This window comes from Prorops nasuta, unplaced genomic scaffold, assembly GCF_024137725.1.
Source record: "Prorops nasuta isolate Cenicafe-Biocafe unplaced genomic scaffold, Cenicafe_Pnas_1.2 PNAS00011, whole genome shotgun sequence".
NCBI classification, from domain to species: domain Eukaryota; kingdom Metazoa; phylum Arthropoda; class Insecta; order Hymenoptera; family Bethylidae; genus Prorops; species Prorops nasuta.
The window spans coordinates 3630596-3654841 of record NW_027116808.1 but is presented as its reverse complement, the minus strand read 5'-3'; the positions used below and the strand labels follow the sequence as shown (position 1 = coordinate 3654841).

Genomic DNA, 24246 nt, shown 5'->3' with positions numbered 1-24246 from the left:
CGAAAAAACGCACGAGAGTTTTATCGCGTGAAAGATATTACGATGATATTGTGTTTGGTTCGAGTGGGTAAAAATCTATTGGTAGCTGCGGCTACGGTGAACGCTGGTCAGGGGGCGCCAGTTTTCGAAGCGCGTACGGTGCTGCCGTCGAGGCGTCCCGCAGAACTAACGCAAAGCACTGCTCGCTCGCGTGACGGTGACCCACCATCGCAATATTCCAATACGAAATCCAGCCTGGATCCTGGATCTCTCCCAGAAACCAAAACGATCGTGAAGTCGATTGCGTGGGACAATTAGCCGAAGCTCGTTCATCTCCAAGTTCATTAAGATAAAATTGCACGTCTGCTCCCCTACCTCATTATTCCCACTGTGAATTTTAAGACCATCGCGCGAGAAGTCTGCGAGAAAGCCAGGCGAGATTAGTGTGTCGTTTCATCACACTTTGCACGTAGGTTATGTTCGTCGGTGGTATATCTATAAGTTTGGTGAAGAGGAGCGCGTTTAATAAATCCAAGAGCAGGAGCAATTTTCGCTGCACAGTTTTTTCCTTCCTTTTTTCCGCTCCTTTTTGTAACATCGGCGCCTGTCACCGAGGTAAAGAGAGTATTGCGCCTGAACATGGAGCGACTGTAATCTCATTGCGGCGGACGAGATGAGGCAAAAAAACGACTGCGAGTAAGCAAGGGAGTCATCGGAAGGGGTTGAAGGAATCTCCGTAGCAGTTTCTTCGGTAACCACCCCAACCCCCCCCCCCCCCCCCTCTTCCCTCTTTTCTACCGAGCTTAGTAGCACTTTTCCTGGGATGTTGGCATCCGCGAGCTAATGCAACGGAAGTGGACTCTCAACGATATTACCCCTAATCGCATCGAGCTCTCCCTCTGCACGTAATTTCGGCCTGGATGCTCGGTTTACGAGATGCTTTCGTCATTCCGCCATCTTCGCACTGGTATTCGACTCCCCCACTTCACTTTGCGTTGCTCTTACCGAAATTTCTACCCACACTCCTCTCTATTGTCCATGATTCGTTACAAGGAAATGGGTTAAGTCCGATCTCTCCTGATTACCGGTAACACGAGCTTCTTCCACTGGATCCCACGGGACTCGTAAACAAATGTTAGTTTGGCCGATAAAACGATAATCCGGTATCGGGGAATCGCGACTGAGAGTCGTGCCATCAGCCTCGTCCCACCTATTCAAATCAGCTGTCGGATTCTATATAATAACTGTTATTTCTATATACGAAATTATTATGGCAGATCGATCACCTACTTGTGCGCGACATATCTCTTTGTCGTTTATAGTGGTATATTTGTTTTCCAGATATTCCTGTTTGTCCAACTATATAATACGTACTTCTTACCGAATGTTCGTAGGCTGACCTACTAATTCGACAATTATGCTTGATCGATCGACCATGTAAACGAAATTTGTCAGCCTTCTAAAACTAACGTGCGTGTACATACATAGTCGATATAAAGACCCTCCGTGGATTTTCTGGCGTTCGAATGTGAAAATTATGAGTGACACACACTGTATCGGCCTGCATTTCGCGTTGGAAGAGAAATTTATATATATTTATTGTTATATTCAATTGTATATATATATATATATATATATGTATATGTATATACGTGAAAGATTTTATAATAAAAGCTCTGTAGGAAGTTACTGCTCGATGCGTAATTATCGTTTTCCAGCTTTGATTTTCAATTAGCAGGGATAACTTTAACCTTTTTATTCGACTGTTTCGTTATTATATATATATATATATATATATATAGGAGGACAATTTTTTATTCTTTTACCAAAGCATTCGAACGTGAGATAGCCTGGAGAAACACGAGTTTAGATTTTTCAGGCAATAAACAGTTTATTTCATTCAACAATAATCCCCCAGTTTTCCACGGACGCCTCGTAACAACAAAAAGACATCCCCAAAGACAAGTGAATCCTGCGTTCGAGGAAAGCCATCGCAGTGGTCAAAGGTTTACGACACACCCTGATTTTTATAGGTGAAAAAAAACATTCCCATAAATTCCCTCCTAAGTCCCCACTGATATATAAGCTGGCTTCTCCCCTTCAGCACCCGCACATCCGCCGCAGTTTCACTTGGATATTGCGAATTAATTATTGAGATCCCGACGGTAGAGAAATAGCGAAAGAGAGGCTCGATACTTTGGGGCAAACGGAAAATTTTTCGCTTCGTTTAAAACGATAAAAGCTAATATCTTTCAGCCGGCTTTTTCGATCGTCAAACGATTGGAATCGGTGCGTGAATAGAAAACTTGGCCATTCGGCTGTAAAATTGCGTTTTTAGAGAAAAATGAAAGAAACGATCGATCTGGAACACGAATGCTTTTAGGTACGCATAATACCTGCGCGTGTCAGACGTTACGAATAAAATAATGATTTATCGCGTATTTCCTTTCTTTTGTTCTGTAGATTCCCTCGCACGACGCGACGGAGGTAAGGGAACGTTGTTTCAAAATCGAATCGAAGAATAAATTCAATCGCATATATACACGTAAGCGAGAGAAAAGTAAAATAAAAAATTGTAACGGCTCGTTACGTGATAAAAACTATAGAGCCGAGATAAAACGTATCTTAATTAAAATTTCAAGAAAAGCTATAATATTTCGCTGCTTGTTAAAAATAAAAAGAAAGGAGGAACATTGTGGATCGAATTATCGGATCTCGGAGCTCTTTTCAGAGTGAAATTATAATTGATTTAGATGAACGCTGTTTCTTCGCTAAACTTTATTTACGCTCTTGATAAAAAGTGGAAATTGTCGGGATGCAATTACGTACCCTTTGAGAGAGCCTAAAAGCGAAGAAGGGTAAAGATTGATTTACGAAGATAAGAATCACGGCGGGTTATCTTAACGGAGATATCGAATGAAAGTGGAAGCTTAGGTGTTAATCGCGAGGCAGGTGTGGGAGGGGAAAGGAATAAAATTGAATAGCAGTCGTGTGAGGGAGTATCAGAGAGAGAGAGAGAGAGAGAGAGAGAGACAGAGACAGAGACAGAGATAACGGTGTGTGCGCGCGGACGAGATTGGCGATTTATTATTTTTCATCCGACTGCGTGCTCGGGGTGGTGGGCCTTGTTGTTTATTAGGCCATGGGTGGGTATGGTAGTGGTAGCAGGTGCTTCTCGGCGAGAAAGTGGGGTGTGAGGTTGCGAAGGATAGCGGTGGAAGTGGAAGTTGCGCAGGTGACTCCTGCGCGCGAGTTTTAGCCGAGAGTAGCGGGTGCCTGATTGTTTGGGGTTCCGCTAGTCGGCGCTGGGCCAGGCCACGCGTAGCGGCTTGAGCTTGCGAGCTTGCACCAGGTGACACACCGGGCGAAACGCGTGAACCGCGTGGACCGCGAGGTCCCCCCTGCACATGAGACCGCGGGACCCCGGCTGCCCAACTCGTCCCTCTCTTCATTTTCCATCGTCTCGCCACCTGCCCTTCCTCCCCGCTCCCCCTCGCTCCCTTAAGAAATGCGGTACCTCAAAAGAAAGTGCCGCTGTCTCACTGGACGAGACACCGACGAGTGCGAACCTAACAGTTTTCCGGCCAACGCGCCAAACGCCAACAACCGAACGACGCTCGACACTGCTAACGAGGGAGAGAGCAACGACTCGTGAGAGAAGAGAATAATATTTGCTCGGATAACACGAGACAAACTGGAGGAGGGCTGACCTTGCTCTTGAGAAAACTCGAATTTTCCTGGCCGAAGAAGAAGAAGAAGAAGAAGAAATGATTATTGGATAAAGCGAGGAAAAGGGGGAAAGATGTGTTATCGTGGCTGTACGGTTAACTCTATTGGAGAATTCTGTCCGTAATGGTAACATTGATTGGCCGAGGCAGTCGCGGCTAGAAAGATCGCGGTGAGTCGGGAGGAGGAAGAAATCGGGGAGGGAGAGATAAGGAGGAAGAAAGGGAGTGAGAGAGAGAGAGAGAGAGAGAGAGAGAGGGGGGGGAGAGAGGCAAGACAATGAAGAGTGACGTGCGTGAAAGGATGGAGCCTTACCTCGTGTCTCCAGCGGGCCAGGAAGTCTCGGATCACGAAGGATGTTTCCGGTAAAGACGCGGGAATGATTGACGAGCTTACCGAAGGGACCACAAAAGAAGCTGATTCTGCTCATCAGCAGAGAAACGCATCTCGAGCCGGAGAGAACACCTAGCGAACAAACTTTTCCGATCTCGAATCGCGCGAGGGACCGCAAGAATCCCGAAACACAGGGGCCAACGTCTCTGATGCTGTGTAACGACAGTTGGCAAAGAAAGGCCATTCGAGCGGAGAGACCCATCATCGTCTCTTCTCCTCCACTTTTTCCCCCGCTATCTTCTCGCTGCTACGAGATAATCGTTCGACTGCGCCACGAAGAAACTCTGCTCTGTACTCCTCGACCTTCTTTTTTTCTTTGCTTTTTATACTGGAAACCTAATTTTCCACCACTCGTTGCGATCTTCGCCAGTCCGAGGGTACCGAGACAATCAAGTTCCTTTTCGATCGGGTTCTTTTCACTCACCGATTTCCTCTCTTAATACGTTATATATATAGTTTCGTGCACCAAAGGTTCCTCTTCTTTAAAACATTCGAATTATACCAGCGCACGCGCGCGTCTCTTTTTCTTTTCGCGTTTGTGCATTTCTGCGAGTGTTTGCGCGCGCGTGTGTGTGTGCGTGTGTTTATGGGTGCAAAATGCAAATAGCGAAGAGTTAGAGGAAAATGTGGAACCTAAGTTTGGACCGAAAGGGAATGGTCGTTTAGGTGCAGATTGTACATAAATTCTCTTTCTAGCTTTAAGTTATATTCGAAACGACGCAGTGCCTGAAGCGAACTTCTCACATAGCTCTCTCTCTCTCTCTTCGTCGAGGCGAGAGGATCAAGGTTTTGCATGATTCGAGCGGAAGAGATACGAGACTGGTGGAAAAATAATAAGGAGAAGCTTGAAATCCAAGGTCCATTTACTTTCCTACTTAATACACACACAATATAGCACGCTGGTTGGCGGGTCCAAAAAACGTAGAGTATTTTTAGTGCGCGACTCACGCACGCGCTCGTCGTGCGAAGAATGCTGGTAATTAAGCATAGAACGTAATTATCATCCATGTTATATCTTAACGAAAAGAGTGGTCCAATGTTGAAGAGATTTACGACTTAACTCGCACGAGGTGCGACTCGTCCTGTGTGATCCGATAGCGAGAGAGTATCAATGGTTTATTTTTTACGGATGAGTCGTCATCTAAATTTCGCTTGAGAGAGCTCTCTGTGTACACGCGGAGCCCTGTACGCGAAGCTTTCAAAAGGTGGGTCTATATTGACAAACAGGAGAGAAAGATTCGTGCGATTTGCGCGAGGAAGGTTTGTGTTGGAACCAGAGTGTTGTCAAACACGGTGTCAGTGAAGAATTCACGATTGACTGAGATAGAATCGGTAGCGTTCGAAGGAAAAGCATCGAGGCGCCGCTGATGATAAGCGAGTCTCCGGTGTGTATAGTGAAATTCTACGTGATTTAGTGAATTTTCATGATTTATGCCGACTGGGAATGCTCCAGTCCTCGCAAGCATGTTAACTATGACGACTTCCAGTAGGTACAGCAGCTATAATTGTCTCACCAGCTGGGACAGCTACGACAGAATACCCAGGTACGCCAAATATCAGTGGAAAATCTTTCCTCCCCTCGTGCAAGACTGAGAAAGAATATATATATATATATATATATATATTTTAGCCGAAAGAGAGCGTCGTGCAAATAATTCCCTTGTGAAAAGAAAAATACTCTCTCTTTTATTTGTTCTTCCTTTTATTATATATTAATATCAGCTCGGCTGGGTCTTGATAAGCTGGTCGAGAGTGATGTCATTCGCGATGCTAAGCGTAATTATGGGAATTAGTAGCAAAGTGCATCGGGGATACGCGGCAGAGTTTGGGGAAAAAAGCTCGCGTTAGACGGAACGATAATGCTGGCTTATACGTGAAAATGCGATACGGCGAGTAGCATTAATATTTATCTTGCTCTTTTTGCCGTGACTTTAAATACAGCGCGTAATGCAAGAATTAATGTCTTTCCCAGCAGAAGCTACGCGAACGTTTAACGTGCAGTCCCGCTCACTTTGTCCGCTAAACGTTCACTTTACCATTTGCAAAAAGCTCCGAAAACCCCTCGATAAAGAGAGACTAACTATGCGGATTCTGGCGGGTATACTAAAAACCTTTGCAGAGTCTTCTAATTATTAAATCTTAAACTCGATCGATAACATTCTTTTTTCTATTTTTTTTTTTTTAACGACAGTTTAAATCTACGAAGTGGAAGGTCCGTCCATTGCCCTCTTCATCCACTGGAGAACGGGATAAATGAAGAATTTGATTTTGGGAATCGAGTGGTTTGCGAAATATTATAGAACTCTGCTATATATATATATATATATATATATGTATGTCCTCGTGAGAGATACGCATAGACACTTTTCCCATCAATCATAAAGTTTTTTAGGAAGGGAGGGGGTTGCTGGTAAAATTTATCATACAGTTTGGCATTGCCGAGTCGTTTGAGGCTGGGCCGGCAGGCGGACAAATATTTACCAGCTACTCGTATCCGCGTTGTTAGCTTCCCTAAGTGCTGCCAACTTTTATCCTTCGTCTTTCCTCCAACTGACCTTTTCCCCTGAATTCTAATTAATGAACTGCAGAAATCCACGTCTTAGCGTCTTATACCTTCCTCCCTCGAGTTAATCTACTTTCTTCGAATGAGTTTTTGTTTTCTCTGCCATTGTATACGAAGCTCTTTTTAATTTTGCCATCGAAACTTGGTGAAAAGGCTACGGGAACAATGGACGCCTAAACCAATCCGGGAGAGGATTATGACTCGTAATTGAATCTGACTGCGCGATCGCACGCGGCCGTCCGGAATGGAAACAAGCAACCACGAGTTGTTTTGCCTGATATACCAATCGTTGGCGGAAAATTCCTCGCGAACAATTTCCAACGTCACTCGAGGTGATTTTCAATGTTTTAGAAATTGTTCTGCAGAATGTGGAATGTACAGGGTGGGGGAACGCGCCAAACTCTACGAATGTGTGTTGCGTATATAGAAAGAAAGTTGAAATACCTTTTGTATTTTTTTGTCATTTCTATTTTTTTTTTTCTTTTTTTTCTATACGGAACGTCAATAGCCATTTCTCCGTTCCATCCTTATGTTGTCTAGAGGGAAACGATTAATCTGCATAGACGAGGTGCAAAAAGTTGAGAACGTTGAAATTGGAATATTTTTCAAAAATTAATTCCATGAACGCTGGTATTAAAAAAATAACAAAAAAGTGTGGGATAGTTATCGATGTTCTATCTTGATAAAAATTAAAATTACGAAAAAATTGGGAAGGCTTCTTAGATTTTTTTTTCTATTCAAGCAATACGTTTCTTTATAGAACTCGTCATGCTTTTTTTGCTCACCCTGTATATCCAGGGACAGTCTGATCGCGTGTAGAGTGGTGAGCATCAACGCTTCGTCATAACGGCCCAAACGACGAAATAAAGTTGAGGAGAGTCGTCTCGCATAATAAATTTTACGAGCGCATCTAGACTGTTCTTCATTATCATTCGCAAAAGTCAAGCTGGCAGCTGGAAAACCGCCGAAGCAACCGAGAAATAAACAGCTGCAAACCTAGAAGGTAAAAACTTTGCTTAAAAAGTCAAACGAAGCTACTTAAAAGTTTTCGACGTGGCACGCGAAGAAATCGCTCAATTTCTTTGCTGAAGCTATAAGCGAAGAAAAAATGAAGAGAACAATATTGAGAGTCCACGAAAGCTTGGAAAAATAGCAGATTTAGAATATTGTTTCGTGAAAACGAAATTGCTACGGAGAGTCGTGGCTGAGTATAGCCAGTCAGAATTAACTCGACTGTAATTATTGTGAAATCACCATAATCGTATAAACAGGGAATACCATGTTACTTAATTACGCGATAAAACTTATGCTAATTAATAATATACCGTAGCATAATGCTCTGTAGCTTTTACAAGAATCTTATTGACTGTAAAATCGAGCATTTCTATACTCTCTGGCAAAAGTTTAATTGGCTCTCGATAATTTAGGGAGTTGGGTATTCGTAGTCAACTTAACAAACTGACAACAGTCGGCATGGTCTTAAAGTGACAAACCATTAACTACTTTCTCCTAATTGGATGATCACCCAGATTCATTAATTATCAGCGATCGAAACTCGCTTTTCTCCTCACTCCATTTTTCCAATTGAGATTTTCTTCCTGTTTTTCCGGATCGAGAAAAGTACCAAGGACTTTTTTCGCTGATGTCATTCTTCAAAATATCAACAAATTCTTATTTGTATTTTTTAATAAAAATTCGTGCATGCAACGTATCGTGCAATTTACGTTCACAAATAACTTACACAAACGTATATTTTCTTGGAAAAATTTCCTTTCCTAATTATTATAAAACTATTATACTATTCGATTCCAGGCCTCTATATATATATATATATATATATATCGATACCGGTTTTCAGCAGCTGAAATTCCAACACGAAGGAGAACATTCCATTACAACGATAGCGTCCCCAAAAATTCTCTCCCCGGAAATTAAAAAGTCTCTCACTTCCCTTGATAAGCTGGCAGAAAAGAAAATATTTACCACTATATATAGCTGTGCTTGGTGACACAAAAAGAGAGTAAGAAAGAAAAAAGTTGAGATAAATTCTAAAGTTAAATTGACCGGATGCCAGGGAGTTCAATTTCAATTTAAATTAACGAACGGAATGAAACAAATTAAAGTCAAATCAATCGATCGGAGGATTGGAAAGAAACGAGTTATATTTGGGGATGAGGTGGTGAAATTAAATGAACGATTATTCAGAAAATGTTTACTCGGAGCTTAACGGATTGGCTATAGTCGTTGGTGGGTGTTGGAATGATGTTTTGGTAGCGTGTGGAAAGCAGCTTGGGGGGAAGGGTGGCAGGAGTTGGAGGGACGAGACGGGACGAGACTGGTCGCGAATTCTGATGGAAGCAGAGATCGACAGGAGGTACTTGTAGGTTTCCTGGAAAGCTGGCACTAATCGAAATGCCTTGTTTCCACAAATACCTGCAGCCAGTGCTGTTATCCGGAAGTCTACATGCCGCATCCAGCTTTCTATCCTGTTAATGAAACGGCGCCAAATGTCAGTTTAGAGGCTTTAGATTGATCGCGAAAGCAGCTGGAGCCTCTCCAGGTGGCGGCCTTCCTATTAATTGTCACTGGAACGACAGTCTGACAGTTGAACCTGTTTAATCACTATACGTTCCACTCCTTGAGCAATCTTAATCAATCCCCCCCCCCCCCCCACTTTTCACTGTATATCTATATAGGTATGATATAAAATTTTAATAAAAATAAATGCGAGCACAGAGAGAATCTGTAATTGTCCATATATATCGATAAGTGTGCCTCGACATTTGGCGAAAGCAACACGAAGCCAGAGCGTCTCGAAACTTGCGGGACCGAAGGTGTTTACGGATGACCACGACAGGATGCTATTGATCAGGTTAATAGGAGAATTGGCTTCTCACCGCACGGAGAGAGGACGTGATTAGGAGGCGAGGGCTTCGCACGAGGCTCCGACTAATTGCCTGGTACCCTGGGATTGTTAGATACCGACCCCGATGGAATGACTAACAAGCAGGAAAAACTCATTCGACTGCAAACTTTTTCCCGAGAAAAACGAGAACTCGAAGAATATCCGGGAAAGGAGTAGGCTCTCGCGTTGCACGAGAATTTCCTCTCCCACCGAGGCAAACTTGATTAAACGAATGGTATTTTTTATCATCCCAAGAGGAGCTTCTATTTTTGCTTATCGTCGCGAAAGAAAAGCGTTCGAGGAGCATTCTCATCGAGGGAGGAGGCTCGGTCGATGGTGGAAAAATTAAGAAGCGCGAAGGGTCCACGTTATTTGTATACCTGCCATACAAGACCTATATATATATATATATAGCTATGTACCAATAGAATTTTGGTTTCTCTCCGTCATTTCCTTTGGAAACTCGATGGAACACAGCCCAAGGCTGTGCAGAGCGCTTTTCCCGGGAAAGCTCAATGAAATTTGTTAGCCCCTTTTCCGGCTCGCGCGCATTTCGACACTCGCTCTCTCAGGGACAGAGTGAAGCACTTTAGCGGCGAAAAGAAGCAATTCCGCAACTTTGTCCTTACTTTTAAATGCTTCCGTGCCTCGCTCTCCGGCTAATTTTCCTGGAACTGCTCTCGATGAGCGTCTCTCGATGCAGCTGGTAAATTTTTTAATTAATTTCCATGGCAAAGGGGGAAAACTTGTTGCTGTGTCGAGAGGGCTCGGCTATAGTGTGGCTCGGCTCTTGTAATCGAAAACTTTTTCTTTCCACCCCATCCCTCGCTTTGGTTTACCACCCCCCCCCCCCCCTGCCACTCTCACGGCTTCCAGCTCTCAGGAGCGTACGTTCTCCGGAGGGTTATAGGACTTTTCCGGGATGACGCAGCTTCGTGGGAGAAAGAAGAGAGCCGAGGAGGAAAAAAAAAGAGGAGAGACAGGAAGAGCCGAAGACGAAGGAGGTCTCGGTAACTCACTCTTCCCTGTCGAATCGAATCATGGCCCCCGCGGGAAATAAGTTTTGGCGGATCATACACCGCCCACCTCGGACCTGTCTGATCAAAAACTACTTCAACTACTTGGACAAGGCTCTCTCTCTCTCTCTCTCTCTCTCTCTTTCTCCGCCCATGGCCTCCCTCGGAGCTTCCGGTCGGACGAAGATATTCCTTTAATTCGAAATTGGTGTCTCACCGATTCCTACCACACCGCCAGCTTTTTTCACGCCCCTTACATCCCAATCGCGATAGGAACAGTCCCGTTACGTGGCTGGAAAAGTCTCGTGGTTCGATTTCCAGCGGAAAATTAATCTAGCCTCGATATACACCGCTATTTCCCGGTATGAAACAGTTGTTTTGACGTGTCCGAACGCTCGTCCGGCGTAATCACTGTGGGATCGCGTATCTGATCGTCCGTGTACTGCGCAGATCCCGCTGTAAAACTGCAGGAGGCCGAACTATCGCTTATCGACGTTTATTTACCGATTCTTTGTTTTTATCGCCTGTCACGTACACGCGGTCGTTCTTGCAAAACTTTCCGATTGAACGTGCGTATATATGCATCAGGGAGTGGGGTGGACGTATATATATATATATATATATATACGCACACACACAATTCGAATATTCGTATCCTCGAAGCGTCAGCCTCGTACGTATACACCGTTAGCGGGAATTAAAAGTTTTTTCTCGAATCTCTGTTGGAAGAGAAGAGGAAGAATAGCCGAAGAAAATGGCCGATGGCACACGGCTGCTCCGGGGGAAATTGACGTTCGTCGAGAGGTTAAAATGGTTTTTGGCTTATCCAGCAGAGTTACGGCCTAATAAACTTCCGGGACCTTTCAGGATTATCATCTTCCCGATCAAAGCTGCATCATCTTCCGGATAATAAACTTCGCAGCTGTCGAGGAATTGGTTTATCCACCGCGCGGAGAAGCGAGTCTTGCCTTCGGGAAATTCCGAAGGAGGCAAGAATATCCTGAGAAATTTCACAAATGGAAGAAATCCTATTTGAGCTTGCTTGCCTGTCGATCAAGCTGGGAAATTTGCGTGTCTTTAGTGTTCGTGCTACGAGCCTCGCGCTCTTTCCCTCCTGTACACACAATATCACGACACTTTCAATATAAGTGGTTAAAGGAATCGATAGAGCAGACCTCCGGCAGCCGCATTGTCCCAAGCTCTCGAGCAACTTCCAGCTGATGCATTCACGGTGCAAACCTTACAGCTCTATATTTAGCGTGTACGTGTGTGTGTGTGTGTGTGTACACAGAAATCTTGGGGAACGAGAGGCCGGAGGAGTGCATCTTTCAATCACAGCCGCAGCCGAGTTTATCCTTAAAATTCGTTGGCCCGTGAGGTGGGTCGCGGAACGGGTCAGGTCAGGTGAGGTTAGGTCTCCCGTTTACGGCTGGATGAAACAGTTGGCAGCCAGTCGATTCGAAAATATCGCGTGTACCGCTCGAGAGTCTCACGGTGCGATATGCTTCCGTCGTAAAAATAAAAATTTCCACCGGAGAAATCGCAAAAGCGATAACGCACAGACTCGACTGCGCACACGGAGCTCCCTCGATCCTCCTCCGAGACTCGGGAATAGGCACAGTGTGCTTCGTCCGACGTCTCAACACCCGACGCTTCACAGTCAGATACGCTTGGGACCGGATATCTCTTTTCCAGGATACAAATCTCTTCTGGCATATCCGTAAACAGGTTAGAGCGAGCGTATCGCGAATAACACTGTAGTCTATTGAGAGTAATATCAGAAATTTTTCAATCTTCTCGAATTATATATAGGAAGAAGCGAGAGGAACCTCGACTTTTCTCAGCAACGATATTCTTCCGGCCCAAAACGTCCGAGTCTATATATACACACATGCACACTTATGGTCCCTATAGATCGAAGGAATATAAGATGTTATTGGAAAGATAAACCGTATACTTTTCAGGAACGTTGACTTTATCTTTGAATGATATTTCGTGGACCAGCCAGCCGTTAGCTGGTGACTTTATCCTTGGACCAAGATGCAACGAAATCAACGGAGGAAAACCGTAATGACGTATCGAAGGAAGACCTTTTTGGCTATCTTCAACGTCAACGGCTTCTCGGCTCTCAATGGATCCTGGAATTACGGTTTACGGTGTTCTTCCAGCGCTCGTAAAGCATTCTCCTATACGTGGTGTCGTTCGGGGATTACTGCACGAGACACCGGATAGCACTCCGAAATTACGATGATCGATTTTTCCCAAGACGTTTAGCGATAAACTCTAACGGCACAAATAAATTGCCCACTCAAGGCTGATTTGTCAACACGCCACTGGATCTTTTTCAACTTTCCAACATCTTTCCTTGTATTCCTGATGGACAAATGAATTTTTATCCGAAGAACGAGTCGACGATACGAGAGCTGTCGAGGGTCTTCATGATCGAGGAGAGTTCTACTTTCCCATTCGCGTTCTCCAATATCAACCCTTTCAGCTTTCCCACTTAACCGTGGCTCGATTAAACGATGCTAAAGGGGAAACAATGGTGTGACCAGGAGCGAAATGTCTTTACCAGTTTCTTCCCTCGATCAACGAGTGGTACAAAACAATGAATTTCAGCATCGAAGAATGCTTTGGAGATTCGTCGGTTGTTCCGTATATATATATATATATATTTATATACGGACGAATAAATGCTTTCCATTTCACGCTGCTGCCTTTACGAGCGCGCGAGAGGAATTTATGATACAATTAGGTACCAGCCGAGTGCTGCGGAAGCCTCTAATTTTTTTCGACTCCGTAACCGGAAGGAAAAACAATAATCACTATATATACATATACCATGATTCAACCCGCAAGAATACAGCTTTGTTACGCAGAATATTTTTAGCCCAAATTTTCTACCCAAAACCACCACCTAACGTATCCCCCCCCCTTGCCCCGTCATAATTACATTATTTCGCGAACACGTAATAAAACGAGCGAGAAACGAGGAAAATAACAAGAGCAAAAATGTTGTCGGGCTTATTCGAGGAAACGGGGGTGAGTTTTTTGCTGCGCGGCGAATATGTGGTGTTTCAAGGTATATACCGTGCATGGGAATTCTCCGTAGCGGCGGCTTTTAACCCTCTCTAATTTATCTAGTCTATATAGCTATATATATATATATATATATAGAGAGAGAGAGAGAGATAGGCTGGGCTCACGCGAGACTCCTAGACACGCATCGCGTACACTATGTTTTTACCTCGCAATCGTCATAGATGGCGGAGCTCGGATAACGTATAGTTATTTCCGTTAATGATTTCTCTCTGGTGTACAATGTGCCGAAGGACGAAGAGCACCGTTAATGAGTTTATTTCGGACGGCGAGGATTAATTAATATATAAATATGTTATGTGTGTGTATATATATCTAATGAAGGAATTATCAGGAGTTTCGACGACTGAAACACGTCACTTTCCTTTCATTTGACGCGTGTTTTAATGGATAATAATCCTCCTGCGCCTTTGTCCGCATGGACGAGAGATAAGGGAGGCCAAGGTCGTCACTCGCAGAATGTCGACATTCGCATAGTGTGCTACGTGTTTTATACAGTTGGGGAAAATATGATTTCTCAATTGTAAAAGCATAAACCTGCGCGAGTGATAAACCGAAGCGAACTGTGGACGAGGAAAATATAAAATTCGCAAAATTGCTGCCTGATAATTTCTGATAGGCGCGCGGGCGGAGAAAAATATATAGGGATTAATTTTTCGTCAACAATTTGAAACGCGCGACCCAAATACGAAAAATGAAAGCCTCCGGGATGATAAAAGTTTGAAAGGACGCTTTTGAAATTATTTTGTCGAAATATATATATATATACTGTGTAGATAATGAAGAAAATTGTTGGAAACGAAGGAAATCCATCGGATAATTGCAAATATGTTAATCGAAATGAATTATGTCGCTTGATAATGCTAGATTGGAAAAATCTAGGAGTTTTCTTAGACGAAGAGGGATTTCGAGAGTGCGGGTTAGCGGGATGAAGTTAGTTCCGGAGCTCTCTCGCTGATTACTCGATCGGATCGAACGATAAGTTGGGCGAGTAGCGCGGCGGAAATACGGAGACACAGTCGTGTGTGCAACATGTCTCTGGCTGGTGCAAAAAGCGGTCAATGCGATGCAAGGTTGTCGGATGTATTTTTGCAGTCCGGTAATAATTTTCTATTTTCAGCCGCGCGACCAAAGTCACCATAATAAAATTAGATCAGACGGAGCGAGCCTGGCGCGAATATGCCGTAAGACCTTTCGTCGTGTATCGGCCTTTAGCATTTATGAATCTTTAATCTCGTCACCTCTTTCCCAAACGACAGCCGATCATGGATATCAGTCCAAGCGAATTCCTACCGCTTCATCTTCATCTTCGCATGTACAACCGAGCGACATCCCCCCCCCCCCTCCCCTCCCTAACCTCTGCCCGAGTCTGGATTTAGACAGCTGCGAGTTTCCTCGAGAAATAAGCTCGGATTAGATGGACCATTCGCGAAAAGTTTCGAGCTCGCTCAGTCGATACTGCAGACTGTGATGAAAATGCAATTGACTACTTAGTTGGAGGACGCGTAGTAGTCAATGTACCAACCGCATATTGGCCCTTTTACTTTGATAACAGAGTTGCAGACTTCATTGGAAATGCGTGTGTAATACGGTTACTGGCTAATGACAACGGCGCGGCGCTCTGCGAATAAAGGGACGCAGCCGATCAAATTATTATCAGTGCCATGGAAATCCCGGCCCTGGAACCTTTCACCGGAGATTTTCCAGCCAGCGACGAAAAATCCCAATGCGAGTTTCCCCGCTACAATGGGCACAACCGTGCGTGTGCGTGTGTATTCTTTCCGAGGCGCGGATTAAACGTCGTTTCCATCGCGCGGTCCTCCGTTATATTTTTTATTGTTTCTAAAACCGGGGGGGGGGGGGGGGATTTTTGCCAGTCGACAATGGAACGCAACGCGCGGACGTATATCGGCTGATGGACAGCGATGTGCCAGCAACGTGTGTGCTTCATGGAAAACTGTCGCGTATATATAGCGGGTCGTACGGCAGTCGACCGATCGATGCAGTTGCTGCAGGTAGAAACGATCAACGGCAAATGAGTTGCAGGGTCCGAAGCTGCATAATTCATGGGAAACGGCGAGTCGGCCGGCGATGCGTCACGGATTCCAGGCTGCACACGGGCCGAATGTCTCCTGCCGCAGTTTGCGTTTCCTGCAGCCGCAATATGGAAAATCCTGCGTCGATGTAGCGAGGCGTGCATATATATAGAGGCCCAAAAATTATGGCCAATCTCCCGGATAACGCTCGCTCGTTCTCCAGACGATCCGTCCATCCACCTTTGCCGGATTAAAGGCATGAATATTTCCCTGTCGTCGAGCGAAAGAAAGAACTCTTATCGATCCCCGTCATCGTCCTTAAACTCTGAATATTCAAACTGTACACGCTTGTACTTCTTTAATATTTATAGCGCGGCACTTTTAAATAATCGAATCCAACGGAAATCAATGGCAAATTTGATTAATGCACCGGATCAATGTTTAGCCGAGCCAAGACCGTATAATCGCTATTTGTTCGAAACGCTCCTCCATTATAGCTCTTATCGTTATTTGTTTTCTGATTTTTTACGGGTTGTGCAAATATCGCTCGATGCACTATATATATATATATAGGTATATGGTTGCAGCGTTCCCCCCCCCCCCCCTTACCTCTGACGTATTCGTCGCCCTTTCGGCACCCACCCACACACACACACTTGCGAGCCTCCAATATCCCCCACTAGTTTACACTCTCTTCTCAACCCTCCTTTGCCCATTCTCGCATTGCACGTTCTCCAATACCGAAAACTGTTCGAGCAACTGTCCAAGTGAAAGGTGAAAAATTCCACCTGCCCACCTGCTAATCTTCTTTTTCCACGAATATATCGGATCTGCAGTATCGCAGGCGGAATCTCGAAAATCGTACGTGTTAATTTAGCTGGATCACCGTATCCTAAAGGCCTCTTCCACTCGATTGACTTTCACGTGCAGATTAACCGCGCATGTAGCATCAATGTTCACCCCTGGCTCGCAAAATATGGTTTCCCCAAAGCTTCCAGAATATTATATTCCGTATAAAGAAATTCCAATTGATAAAATTCTAAAAACCACGCTTTTTTATAAACGTTATAAAGCAGCTGAAAATAGCTCGATTGATATTTCGGAGTACGTGCTTGATTTTCGAGACTACACCTTTCATAAATGCATTTTAATCGTTAAATTTAACGAGGATCGCTGTAGTACACACGCGTGTACTGGAAATTATGTGAAATAAATGCGACTATGCTTCTCAATAAAATATATTGAATTTTAAATGAATCTACACGGTTTATGCCTCGATATAACTTTTTATTTCCACCTCGTTTGATGAATTTTCTTCGCGGTCGGGTATAATAAAGTTGAGTATACGCCGGCTGTTAGGACGTACGTATGTGTACACGCTATTAACGTTTCGTGCCCAATCACATCTGGACACGCCTCGCTCGCGACAAATGCACTTATCGCGATCTCTCAGCGTAATTAGTCGCTATCATTCTTTCGAGTCTTGCCACGTTTACTCTGCTTCTCGCACCGTGAATTCCCGACGATATAAAATTCGAGCACGGTAAGGGGGGAGGGATTTCATCGGGTTTTCCCAATCAACGAGCGAGCTTCCGGCGAAGCACCATCGACACGTCAGGTTCGAAAAATCCCTCGGCCCCGCGTGCATTCGTTAGCTACCCTATCGAAGGCGTGAAAAAGGGAGTGGAAGAAAAATGTTCGATCGGAGCTGTGCAATAATTTCATGTAGGACGCGTGTGTCGTAGGTCAGGCACACTTGTGACGCGATGTGGGTCGAAGAACCAGATTGCAAGCAGTTTCGCTCAAAGCCAACGCGTACGGACAGACTGCCTGTCGACGTCGTCGTGACGTCACGCGACGCTATTCTTGGCGACGCCGACGCACTGCCGCGTCTAAAAATACTCGCGAACCGTATGAACGGCCGTCAAATGGCGGTCGCACGGAACAATTGCTTCATGCGCAAAGCTCCATCTTTTAATTCTCCATTCTTCCTCGCCTTTGCTCGAAATATTTCTATATGTAACAAAGCCTGTGGATTTTTTAGGTGAAAATAAATTGTTCGACCACCGAAAAGCCAAACGATAATCGTTTATCCTCCATAATTGACCATTCAAAGAGGAAGAGTCTTTTTGTCCCGAGCCTGAAATCCCATTCAATTATAGACGCACGCTCGTAAAATGGAATATCCTGTTCACCAATGCGACGCGAGACTCGGTAGAATGAATTTCGCTAGATATATGTGTGCCAGTGAAACAATTTATCCGCAATTAGCATCGCGCAGTATAGGTTATGACTAATGACGCATAATTGGTTTCTGTTGCAGAGTTCGGGTGGAGTACTACGTGAACGAAAACACGTTCAAGGAGAGGTTGCAGCTGTACTTCATAAAGAACCAACGGTCGAGTGAGTTTATTATCAATTGATAAGCAAATCGATCCGGTTATTGCCCAACACTTCTGTCCACGATAACGTCCAATCAATCATATCGCGTTCTCCAATAATAAAATTGCGTCCACTGCATCCACTGGCGGGAATAAACCTCGGTCGTTTATCCAATATGGCCGCTGCAGCAGCCGGAGATTTCAATGCCTCGCTTTATTTTCGAATATTTTTCTTTCCATCCGGTGGGATCGTGTATATATGTTTGTGTATATATACTGCGTTTCGCGTGAAAACGTTGATCGAACAGCTTTAGAGTACACAGCTGCAAAACGATCGTGGTATCTCAGGTAAAGTTGGTCGTTGCTGCACGGCGAACGTAATTTTGAAAATATCATCTTGCGGGACGTGGCATTCGCCAGGCGATTTACTCCTTTCAGGGTATCGTCGTCTTCGCGTTGGTCGATTACAGATATATCGCGTTGCTTTCCTGGTTATACCTCTTCCTATCCGATATAACGGACCTTTGTCCCCGTTAAAACGATAATCCGTTTTATGTCGATTTAACTCGATATACGAATCAATATCGACTTTGTTAATTTGCATTTTTGGTTCTCACAGGTCTCCGGATCCGACTGGCCAATCTCTTCTTCAAGTTGCTCACATGTTTCCTCTACATATTCAGGGTCGTCACGGACAACGACCCCACTTTCGCCACATGGTAAGTTCCAAGGGATAAAACCGATCGCGCTATACGATATCAGCATCGCGCGGAAAAGCGCGGAGTAACGGAATCTAACGAAACGAGCAATGCGAGATAAGTCGATGAGACTCGGTGCAGTAACGCGGCGATTCCCTTTATACAGAAATGGCGGATCCAGGACAATTGGGTCTCTGGTCCGGATAACTCGGAAGATATAGATAAGAATAAGGGGAACGTTTGCGTTATTGCGCGAGAAAGAATCTCGGGAGAATCCCCTCTGAGCTTTTCCCGGCCTTTTCCAGTTATGGTTGCACCCCAGGAAACAAAACGGAATTCCTCGCCTCGCAGAATCTCACGGAGGAAGAGTTCCAGGAACACCCTACCATCAACTGGGATGCGATAATTTGGGTGCGAAGGCCATTGGAGCTTTGGCTGGTCCAAGTGGTCCTAGCGATGGTGTCCTTGACAGAGGCCCTCCTCTTGGCTTATCTAGGCTACAAGGTACGCGTCCTTCTGATTCAGTTACTTTCCACACACACACACACACACGCATGCAGAAATTACCGAAACCTCGAGTACCCGAAATGTCTTCATCAGTAAGGAATACGGGAACTTTTTGAACGATCCAATGTAATTTATCGTCAAACTTGGAGATGTGCGATGCATGATAAAAAAAACTTTTCACACAGCAGGCTTCAACAATTTTGCCATCGCTCGATTATTTGCAGTTTTGACATTCCGCAGTTCCGTCACGTTTTCCATTGAAACTCCGGCGTCCAAGCGAGTTCATTAAATTCGGTGACCGATCACGACCAGATGTTACAGTCTGAAAACGACACTGCAACAATACATTTATTATCCGTCAGATTTTCAGCCCGGCACACTACGCGCCCCGAGATAAAATCTACCAGGGATCTTGCAGTAGGCGTATTTTTCGACACACCCCTATCGCACTCCGCTTAATCATACCGCGGATAAAGATTGCTCGCTATTTATTTAACCCGAAAGTACGAGTCCTTTTTTTTTACCGGAACATCTCTCCCATCAATATGCCAGGTTTTTTATCGCGTTTATAAATGAACGAACGACATATATATGTATACAGTCAGAATTTTACGATAATTACCGGATATCCTTGGATAAAAAATCACTATTCCCCCGGAATTCAGATAGAACCGTCTTTATTGTCCTGGATTCGCTAGGTGGATGCTGTCTTGACTGTGTAATCGTATAAGCGTCCCACGGGACGAACACTAATCCAGCTTTCCGGCTAATGATCGTAGAATTTTGTCCTCGAAGGAGCCAAGATGGAGAATTCTCGAATGTCTCTATGGTGCCACTACGCTTGTCGTTCGCGATTTGCAAGGTCTCGCTTAGGATCACACGTTTTATACTGTATATAGCTATTCCTCCTGGAAATTTCCGACATCCATGCCAAAATCTAATCCCTTACCCCCACCACTACCACTCTAATTCCCTCCAATTAAAGAAAAATCCGCTTAATGTCGGGTCGAATATATTTCAACGAAAAACTCGTTATCGATAGACCATACACACACACACACACACACACACATATATATATATATATAACTATGCCATTTTAGCGGAGCGAGCGATTCTTTGGAAAAACTTGGTGATTTTGGACCGTGAAAAAAATTCTATCAGCATTTAAGAAGATCAATTTTACGCTCCATGGCAACCATCCCAATCGCGCTCTCTCTTTACCCACGTACTCCTGGTCCTTCTTTCTTCAAATTCCATCGCTAGCTGCGCTCGTCCATCGTGGAATCCCAAAGCGGATATTGATAATCATAGAAATCTCAGGGAAGCGCAGCCGGTTATCTCGCACCTCGTTGAATTCTCCAGCTTATTTCAGCTCGAGGAAAACTATGTAAAGGGAGAAATGCCACTTGGTGCAGCAATTCGTAGCGGCGCAAAGTGTTATTTAATTAAATGGCTGCGGGTAAAAGGACGGTGCTTTAATTGGGCGCGGAGAAAATTATTCGCGAGTCCCTGTAATCAAAGGGACCACAAATCCCAAGGCGAGTCGAATCTGGAGAACCGAAAATCTGAATAGGGGAGGCGCGGCTCCGCATATAAATGAAAGTTTACCGATGTCGAGACGCAAAATGGCGGAAAGAATACTCGGCGGATTTTCGCGGAAATCCTGCAAATCCTTGGCCGTACCCTCCAAGCGACGAAACTTGCATCTTCCCAGGCATTCGGTCGTATAGGAACATCGATCCCAACTTGTTCTCGCGAGACGCGCGCTTTTTTCACGCCCATCTCATTCTCGCGTTAAACTCGAATTCTTCCCAGCGAACAAGCCATTCCTTGCCTTGTTTACAACAGCGTTTCTTAATTCGTTATGGATTTTCTCGGAGGCCGAAGGATCCTGGTATCGAGAGCCACGGTCCCGAACATTGAAATTTCATCGATCGAACAGTATAGCGAATATGTGGAATGGGCGAATTTAACCTGTTCGTGTCAGGGATTATCGAAGTTTTAATGGCTGCCTGCTTCTGATTGAGTTTCATTTTTAAGTTTTAATTGAGGAGGTGTACGCGCGATATGTTATTGCCGAGTACTCTTACAAAATAACAGCAGCTGTCAAAGTTCGGAGTTTGCGTTTTGCCGAGGCGTGTACCATTTAGCAAGTGTAAGGTAAACGCATTACGACGCATTCCCGTTCCCGACGTAATATACCTGAGGACTCTGATTGGTTAAGCGGATTGCCGCATGCGGACTGCCGTATTCGACCTGGAACTTGGAACCGCTAAACGTTTCCACCGACTTCAACTGTATCTCAAAATTTCCCCATTCGCATACACAAGCTGCTTGGTAAAATGTTCCACGTGCTTCGATCCCCTTGTACACTTTCCAACTTACATTTCACTTTGTATCTTTTAACATATCTTCTTCTTCCACCACTTTATTCATCTTCGTGTACCAAAGTTACCTTGGACAAACATTTTTTTTTTTTTTTTTGCAATAATTTAACCACGGTACAAACTTTCTCTGACCTTTGAATAATATTTCTAGCCTATTTCCCGAGAGGCTCTTCGGGGCCAGATTAGTTTCCTAGGATTATTCTGCCTGCGTTATATCTATATATACATATTAAAGGGCAATTTTGCATAGACAAGAAAGTACCGAGAAAACGCGGGGAAATATCGTGGATGACACGCGAAAACAAACTTGACGATTATTCAATTAACTATAATCTGTTTAGGAACACGCTCGAATTACCATAATAACAGGAGGTTCCCGCGGAACGTTTATGCTAGCTTCCGGAAATTTCTGGACCGTTTCGTAGCTCGCACATTCTTCACGAACGATCGCTCGTCGATGGGGCAAAAATAATAAGAAACTTTCTCGGTGGATATAGTGCCAAATAGTACACACGCACGTGCATCGCTATACGCGTTCTCATCTTAATATCAATGTATTAGTATGCGAGCAACGAATCGCTGCAGTTATCGAGTTTAGCACCTATATTATTATTATTATTAAAATACGTCAAATATGGGATCGAATGGACAAATGTGGACAATTTCTTTGAAAACCTTCCAAAATGATTGATATTTGTACGTGTACGCGTCGGCTCGATTCAATTTCATGCTCATTATGTATACACTTAATAATACAAAAGCTTAAAAGCCATTTATACGTCCGTGCGATTAAACAGGGGGACGGAAATCAAGTGCTGTTTAATTAAAAATATATTTACATAGGCATTCGATGGGGAATTAACGTTTAATTAGTCGGATATAAATTAATGAAAAATATACGAATGTTCATTGTATTTTCGACAAACCAAGGAGAAAATTTAATTTTGCCTGTTACGATGGTTTATCGGACGGTTCCATTTACAGAAGAATTCTAAAGCATCGTATCCGCGGTTATAAAAATCAAAATTCAATTTTCTATAGCGTCCCTTGTACTCTCTGATACCAGCAACGTTTCGGAGCATCCTTTATCTATGAAGATTTCATACAGCAATTTTGCAATGTCGTATATATAGTAATATGCGATAGAGAGCATGACCCAGCGGGCTAAGAATATTATATAGACTATACGAGCACCTCAAAGCCTGCAATAACCTGACAAGATTTTTATAAATATTACACCGCTCCCTTCCAGAAACATGTATACACTCGACTTTAACTGAAAATACACACACGAATCTATATCATCTCGTAATGGCGTACAATTTGAGGAATAAAAAAATATCCGATCGAATACTTTGCAAAATGTAAAAGAAAAGGGACAGCCAATGACAACAAAAAAAAAGTGGTAAATCGTGACGGATCTTGCGGAATAAATTGATGTTCTAATTTGCAATCTGTTTTGAGATTTATTTCAATTACCCGCTCATACATTGTTAAAATTGTCGCTGGGTATGTTGAGCTGTCTTTGTATCGTCCACAGGGAAATGTCTGGCAGCAGCTTCTGTCCTTCCACTTCATCTTGGAACTGGTGAACACGATCCCCTTCACAATTACGGTAAGTGATTTATCAGCAGAATCAATTAGACCCCAACTACAGTAATAATTTTCATCCACCACTCGACTCGACAATCCTACACAAAAATTGCACACTCCTACACTCCATTAACTTCTCGTTTATCTTATCCAAAGAATTCCTCCAATTATATATATATATATATATATATAGACGTATAATCTATCATTCCTTGTTTTATCAGAGCAATAAACCGTAGAGAGAGAGAGAGAGAGAGAGAGAGAATATATAGCATGATCGCTATAATTTATCGATCCCCAATTCCCACCAGGATTAACCCTTATCTCAATGCGAACGGAGGATAACGATATTACGTACAGCCGGCATTGTGCTTCGGAATTTAATTAAAACGTCTTACCTCCCAAACATCCTAGTAACGTCCACTGAATATTAGCACCAGTGTCATCTCCGAATCCTACCGGTTCTCCACTTTTCCATCAAGAGCAACAAATAATTTAGAAATTTCCTCACCACTACAATAGCTATTCTTATATATATATATAGAACGTATAAATAACACGATAAATTTTCTTTTTTAGCTTCTGTATCCACCCATGAGAAACCTCTTCATCCCAGTGTTCCTGAACTGTTGGCTGGCGAAGCACTCCTTGGAGAACATGTTCGTAAGTATGATCTACGAGTAGTGAAAAGCATCGATATACGTGTGTGTGTGTGTATAATTGAGAAAATTGTACGCGTGTCCTTGTTGCAGAACGACTTGCACAGGGCGATGCAGAAATCCCAGTCGGCCTTGAGTCAGCAGTTGATGATCCTTAGCGCTACGTTGCTGTGCCTTGTCTTTACTAGGTAAACAATGACCCTCTTTTTTTTCTCGGACCTTGCAACAGGATAAAGCGCAGCTACGGACGAGCCTCCTGGCTCGCCTTTGTATCCACAGTTTTATTTTGCCCAGAAAGAAG

General features: G+C 43.9%; 1 protein-coding gene across 9 annotated transcripts in view; it reads left to right on the top strand.

Annotated features, from left to right (window-relative positions):
* SLO2 (slowpoke 2) overlaps positions 1 to 24246 on the top strand; it is a 64708-nt gene that overhangs the window by 22868 nt on the left and 17594 nt on the right. For 6 of the 9 annotated variants that reach the window (XM_066734098.1, XM_066734107.1, XM_066734102.1 and 3 more), the window contains 6 exons: positions 18041 to 18120; positions 18718 to 18817; positions 19102 to 19300; positions 23234 to 23308; positions 23866 to 23949; positions 24039 to 24133. In XM_066734098.1, the coding sequence (XP_066590195.1) occupies positions 18041 to 18120; positions 18718 to 18817; positions 19102 to 19300; positions 23234 to 23308; positions 23866 to 23949; positions 24039 to 24133 (633 nt within the window). Of the gene's footprint in view, positions 1 to 3992; positions 5643 to 18040; positions 18121 to 18717; positions 18818 to 19101; positions 19301 to 23233; positions 23309 to 23865; positions 23950 to 24038; positions 24134 to 24246 lie in introns of those variants that run through there. The other 3 variants (XM_066734104.1, XM_066734101.1, XM_066734100.1) reach the window with 3 other exon arrangements.